This window comes from Urocitellus parryii, chromosome 14 (assembly GCF_045843805.1).
Source record: "Urocitellus parryii isolate mUroPar1 chromosome 14, mUroPar1.hap1, whole genome shotgun sequence".
NCBI lineage: Eukaryota > Metazoa > Chordata > Mammalia > Rodentia > Sciuridae > Urocitellus > Urocitellus parryii.
The window spans coordinates 38,513,750-38,519,888 of record NC_135544.1 but is presented as its reverse complement, the minus strand read 5'-3'; the positions used below and the strand labels follow the sequence as shown (position 1 = coordinate 38,519,888).

At 38.2% G+C, this 6,139-nt stretch overlaps 1 protein-coding gene across 1 annotated transcript; it reads left to right on the top strand.

Annotated features, from left to right (window-relative positions):
• Positions 1–254: 254 nt before the first annotated feature.
• Positions 255–5,890, top strand: Sap30 (Sin3A associated protein 30). The gene is made up of 4 exons (XM_026389741.2): positions 255–839; positions 2,530–2,655; positions 2,931–3,029; positions 5,437–5,890. The coding sequence occupies exons 1-4, from the start codon at positions 525–527 to the stop codon at positions 5,557–5,559; spliced, it is 663 nt and encodes a 220-aa protein (XP_026245526.1). The 5' UTR covers positions 255–524; the 3' UTR covers positions 5,560–5,890.
• The last annotated feature ends 249 nt before the right edge of the window (positions 5,891–6,139 follow it).

The window sequence follows — 6,139 nt, the reverse complement described above, 5'->3', positions numbered from 1 at the left end:
CAAGACACCCTAAAACCGCACTCCCCTTTGCCGGGTGCTTAAAAACAAAAAAAGGCCGGCCAGTCGCTGCACGCTGCATGCCGGGATGAGTAGTTTCTCCAAGCCGCCAGGCGCCGGGTTCAGAACGCAGGTCAGGTGGACTCCCCCCACGGAGGACTACCGTTCCCGTGGGGCCTCGCGGCAGAGTGGAGGAGGCGGGGTGGGAGGAGATGCGTCGTGCTTGCGCAAGTTCAGGGGCTGGAGGGAGGCGGGGGAGCCGCGGTCCAACTGCTGAAGTCTCCATGTGACAGTGAGCGGGGTTCCCTCTCCAGGCGCCACACGACTCTCGGTCCCAGACACAAGCGCTGTCCACTGTTCGTCGCCGACGGAGACAAGCAGGCCGGGGATACTTGGTGTTTGGCCGACGACCGCCGAACTTGGGGTGCAGAGTGCATTGCCGCCGCCGGGTAGGGCGCCTGAGGGACCTGGCCGGGAGAGGCGGAGCGGGGATTTCTGTCAGCGCCAGCGCCCCCGAGCACATAGACATGAACGGCTTCACGCCTGAGGAGATGAGCCGCGGCGGGGACGCGGCTGCCGCCGTGGCTGCGGTGGTTGCGGCTGCAGCGGCCGCCGCCTCCGCCGGGAACGGGAACGCTGCAGGCGCCGGGGCTGAGGTACCCGGCGCTGGGGCGGTCTCAGCGGCTGGGCCCCCGGGGGCGGCCGGGCCGGGCCCCGGGCAGCTATGCTGTTTACGGGAGGACGGTGAGCGGTGCGGCCGAGCGGCTGGCAACGCCAGCTTCAGCAAGAGGATTCAGAAGAGCATCTCCCAGAAGAAGGTGAAGATCGAGCTGGATAAGAGTGTAAGTGACCTCGGCCCGCCCCGCGGAGTCCCGGCAGCTGTGCAGAGACGTGGGCTGTTGGCGGGGTTCACAGCTCCTGCAGACTGGCTGCAGTGCGGACTCGTGCGTTCTCCGTTAGGGAGTAAACAACAAAGTCGCTGCAACTCGGACCGCCAACCACAACGTATGCACACGCATGCAGTGGTTCCAGTCCTGCTAGTCCCCCACCCCGACTCCCGCTGCCCGCCTCTCCCGCGCACTGCCTTCCCTCTTCCTCCTTTTGCTGTGATCTGGAAACGAAACAAAGGGGACCGCCGCACCGAGGGCCCAGAGTAGTTTTCCTGTAGCCCGGCAGTCTTCTGGAATGGAGGCGCCTTTGTTTTGCTGCCCGAGCTGGCGATTGGCCCCAGGGAGTTGTAGCTCCCCTCGTCTGAGGAAAGTGGAGTCCTGCAGGACCCTGCACCGCAGTCGAGGAAGATCTGTTCTTTTCGATGTTGGGTCTTTTCTGAACGCAGAGTGAGAGAGGAGCCAGCTTGTAAACGATGTTTGCGATGTCAGCTCTTAGGGCAGCTGCTCCCAACGTGGAGAGCACGTAAGCCTCTGCGGTTTTGCAGTCGGTTTGGCAGCCATCGGGATTTCTTTTTTCGTCCTTTTGCACGTCAGTTCTTTTGACCATCTATGAATTTTTTTAAATTTCTTTTTTTAGAAAGAACCATTGCTACCTTTCAGAGCTCTGGCTTGTGTAAATAAATAACAAGATACAGAACATAGCACATGTCCTGTATGTTTTTTAATTTGAACTTAGCTTAGAAGTAAATTTAAATGCCTGTTAAATCAACCCTTAACTGTATTTTTTTTTAAAGGAGTTAACTTTCAGTAGTTGGAACCCAATATTTCATTGTCACTATACAACTCTCCAGAGTGTAAAGTTTTAGAAAAGTGTGTCACACCTTCTATCTATTGTAACAGTTCTTCATTGGTGTTCATGAGAAACATTTCAAATGAACCTGAATTTAAAATAATTGCTTTAATCGGAAAAATGTATTCAGATAAATATATACATTTAATAGAAAGAAAAATTAGTAACTGAAGCTTAAATATAGATTGTAAATCATACATTACTAAAATATGCTGTTCTTTAACTACAGAAAATACTGTAGCCAAATTGTGAGTGATATCATCTTTTCTATTGTGAGGAAGAATCTAGCATGAACTAATTCAGGTCATTCTCACTGTTTCTTCTCAAAACCCAGAGGATTGGAATTTATTATTCTCTATCTCTGCCTCCCTACCTTCCTCAATTGGTACCACCCCCTGCCTCCAACTGGCACCCCACCTGTCCAACCAATACCCTTTCCTCTTAACAGTATTGCCAGGCATCTTATGTTTTAACAAGATAAAGAATTTAAGAGTAGGAAGAGTGCTGGAGTTGTGGCTCAGTGGCAGAGCACTCACCTAGCACGTGGGAGGTCCTGGGTTCCATCCTCAGCACCACATAAAAATAAATAAATAAAATAAAGGTATTGTGTCCAACTACAACTAAAAAATAAAAAAAAATAAAAAGAATAGAAAGAAACATGCCATTGTATTAACAATGACTTGTTTTTGACTTTTTTATTTGTAATAATTCATTGTGGCCTATGCATTTTACTAAAGTATAGATGCATTTTTACTGTAATCATAAGCAGTCTGTGAAACTTTTCTATTTCAGGCAAGGCATCTTTACATTTGTGATTATCATAAAAACTTAATTCAAAGTGTCCGAAACAGAAGAAAGAGAAAAGGGAGTGATGATGATGGAGGTGATTCACCTGTTCAAGACATTGATACTCCAGAGGTAGAAAAAAACTTTTGTATGTTAAATATAAACCATAAGTATTCTATTCCAAAGCTTTTCTAGAAAGAGATAAACAATTTTTTAATGTTTAAAGCAAAGTTTAATATAGCCAGTTAACACTCTCCATGTATGTACACAATTTGAATGTTTACATCTGAATTGACAGTTTTTATAGCTCTGCAACAATCAAATTGAATTTTTATTGTTATTATGCATATCAATGATAAATTTTCAAAAAATTTCTGAACTAATTAATGTATGTTGCTTTTTTCTAGGTTGACTTATACCAATTACAAGTAAATACACTTAGGCGATACAAAAGACACTTCAAGCTACCAACCAGACCAGGACTTAATAAAGCTCAACTTGTTGAGGTATATATGAGTTTTGAACTATATAAACTTCAAATGAGCCTGTATACACAAACAAGAGGTGATGAAACAAATACTGCTAACAAAAGTATTAATGTAGTATATGTAACTATGCATTTTGGTTAGAAAGATCAAAGTTATTAAGAAATGTATTGTAGAAAAATCTAGATGCCTAGAAACATTTGCTACTTAGGAAATTTCTATATGTAATGACTACTTAGTGGATTATATACAGATTGTGTACAATGTCTTCACATAAAGGCTTTCACAATCGAATGAAAATTTTTTTTCCTCATTCTAGAAATATTAGTTTTAAAATTCCATTTAATCAGTTAATGTTTATTGAACACCTGATTGAGGCATAATAAATAAATATGCCATTATTTTTTTTTAGAATTTATTTTTTGAAGTTTCTGATGGAAGAGTCTACAAATGAGTCTTTAAGAGATGTTTCCATAACTTGCTGATTTAACTATTCAGAATTTGTCCTTGTTTGTTTGACTATTAACATCTATGTTTTCTTCACATCAAGAGAGGCAAAAACTTATCCAAGCTTTTACTTATAGTTTGCTTTTATATAGGATTTCTGGTCCTCTCATTAGTTTTGAAAAGTTCACTGATTATATGAACCAGAACCAAAAAATCTGAATATTTTTAAGATACATATAGATTTATATATTTACATTTTAATCATTTAAAATAAATTTTTTTCACTTACTAGACAGAATAGACATAAATGAATCAGTTTTCTCATATTCTGTAGTTTGAATTTAGTAGTTATTTCAAAATTTTCTAAAATGTGCATATTAGCTGGGTGTGATGGCTCACTCCTGTAATCCCCTTGGGAGGTTGAGGCAAGAGGATTGTAAATTCCAGGCCAGCCTGGACAACTTAATGAAGTGGACCTTGTCTCAAAATAAAAAAGGGCTGGGGATGTGGCTTAATGGCAGCATCCCTGAGTTCAATCCCCAGTACCAGAAAAATAAATAAAATAAAATATTCATATTAATTAAGATAAAAATAAATAGAACTTTTTCAGTTCTTTGACAAAATTTTTTTGAATGCTGTTAAAATCCAAGATATTTGCTATTTAGCCACAATTTCTTTTCTATTTCTTGCCTACATAACAAAAATAAAACTTTTTTCTTTATATTTGATTTTAAAGATCTAGTCCATTTTTGATTGTGCAATAACATAGATATTGCCTACCATGAAGTAGATCAGATACAAATTGAGTAAAGTCACCTTTGTTCTGCAACATGTATATGCAATGTGTATTTATTTATTTATTTATTTTTTAAGAGAGAGAGAGAATTTTTTTAATATTTATTTTTTAGTTTTAGGCGGACATAACACCTTTATTTGTATGTGGTGCTGAGGATCAAACCCAGGCCGTATGCATGCCAGGCCAGCGCCATACCGCTTGAGCCACATCCCCAGCCCTGCAATGTGTATTTAAATGCATACATATTTTAATGCAAAATTTAAAACTGAAAATTTTGATAATCCAAACTTATAAAAACAGTTATATTATTCTAGAGCTATTTTTTTTAATAAATAAGAAATCTAGATTCCAGGTATGCTTATCATCCTCCTCCTCCTCCCATTCGCTCTATTCTACTATTGTTAATGGTAGTCCACACATTAGATTAGCACCACAAAAAGACAAGGAAGCAAATATACAGTCTTCAGTGAACATTCCCCTTTCTCCTTTCATTTTCTGTTCATAAGCTGTGTTCAGAAAAAACTTCAAGGAACCAGGCTGGGGTTGTGGCTCACCTAGCACATGTGAGGCCCTGGGTTCCATCCTCAATACCACATAAAAATAATTAATAAAATAAAGGTATTGTGTCCATCTACAACTAAAAAATAAATACTAAAAAAAAAAAACCTTCAAGGAATCTTTATAAAGAATAATTCTAATAAATGAATAAATATAAGTGGCAGCAAAGATATTTGTAAACTATTTCATGGTTTCACTAATATAAAAAATTTGGGAACTTCATTTTATTCTTTTTCTAAGTTGTAAACCATTCCTAGTGTGATACATGTGGACTCTTCAGTTTTTATCTGATGCATATTTTAAGTTTAAAAGTAGAAATATTTACTTCCTGATCTAGACCCAGTTGTAAAATTTAAAATATAAGGAAATATACTGCTAATCAATGTATATTTAATTAAATAGGGTCAAAGGGTCCTTTAAAATCAGACTGTCTTTTGTTTATAACATCTTATTTTTGTGTTTTTTTGTCCTGTTGCTGTTTTGTTAAATATAGTTTAATCTTTAAAAGAAATAACTCTTATCATCACATAGCACTTTTGAACATTTGGTGAAACAGTACCTTTTACCTATTTTATGAAGCCTGTTATATCTAAAATTTAATTTCCTCGATTTTTTTTTTCTTTATAGATAGTTGGTTGCCACTTTAGGTCTATTCCAGTGAATGAAAAAGACACCTTAACATATTTCATCTACTCAGTGAAGAATGACAAGAACAAATCAGATCTCAAGGTTGATAGTGGTGTTCACTAGGAGAGATGGCGTTAAGTCTAATATGTGGATGTTCAGATGTTAAGACTGTTTACTGTTTTTTCACATGTAGAAATGTTCTTTGTGTATTTTTTCTACAGAGAATTTTCTCTGGTTTTATTTCCTTTGTTTCTGATTCTAATAATTAGCTGGAAACTCATGTAAAATGAGCTTCCTAGATTAAAAATATTTTAAATAAAGGTTATTACTATTATAGTTGCTTCGGTGTATTTATTTTGTGAAACATGATTTTTAAACTGACTTTAGGAATCAATATTAATTGAAATTCTAATGTAAAGAGCCTACATTGATGTAACCCTTTTTTAAAATTCTAAGAAATTAACAGCTTAAGTAGCAAGTGTAATTTACATTGGCTTTCACTGGGGAAGTTTGATTTGGAATTAAGGATATCCTAAATAGCATTATTTTTAAAAAGTGTTTTATAGTGCTGTCAGAAAATAGACTTTCAGTAGGATGCAACATCTTTTTATTTTCTTTGTTTGTTATTATTACTTGAGGTAGTATTAAAAAATAGTTTCATTTATGTGCCCACCTCTTTCCAAAGAAGACATAATGTGCCAAT

What these genes read in the sequence shown, in the direction of transcription:
- Sap30 (XM_026389741.2), top strand. Translation starts at nt 525, where the DNA reads ATGAACGGCTTCACGCCTGAGGAGATGAGCCGCGGCGGGGACGCGGCT. An exon ending in AGATCGAGCTGGATAAGAGT is followed by an intron (nt 840 to 2,529) that starts GTAAGTGACCTC and finishes TTTCTATTTCAG; the next exon opens with GCAAGGCATCTTTACATTTG. An exon ending in AAGACATTGATACTCCAGAG is followed by an intron (nt 2,656 to 2,930) that starts GTAGAAAAAAAC and finishes GCTTTTTTCTAG; the next exon opens with GTTGACTTATACCAATTACA.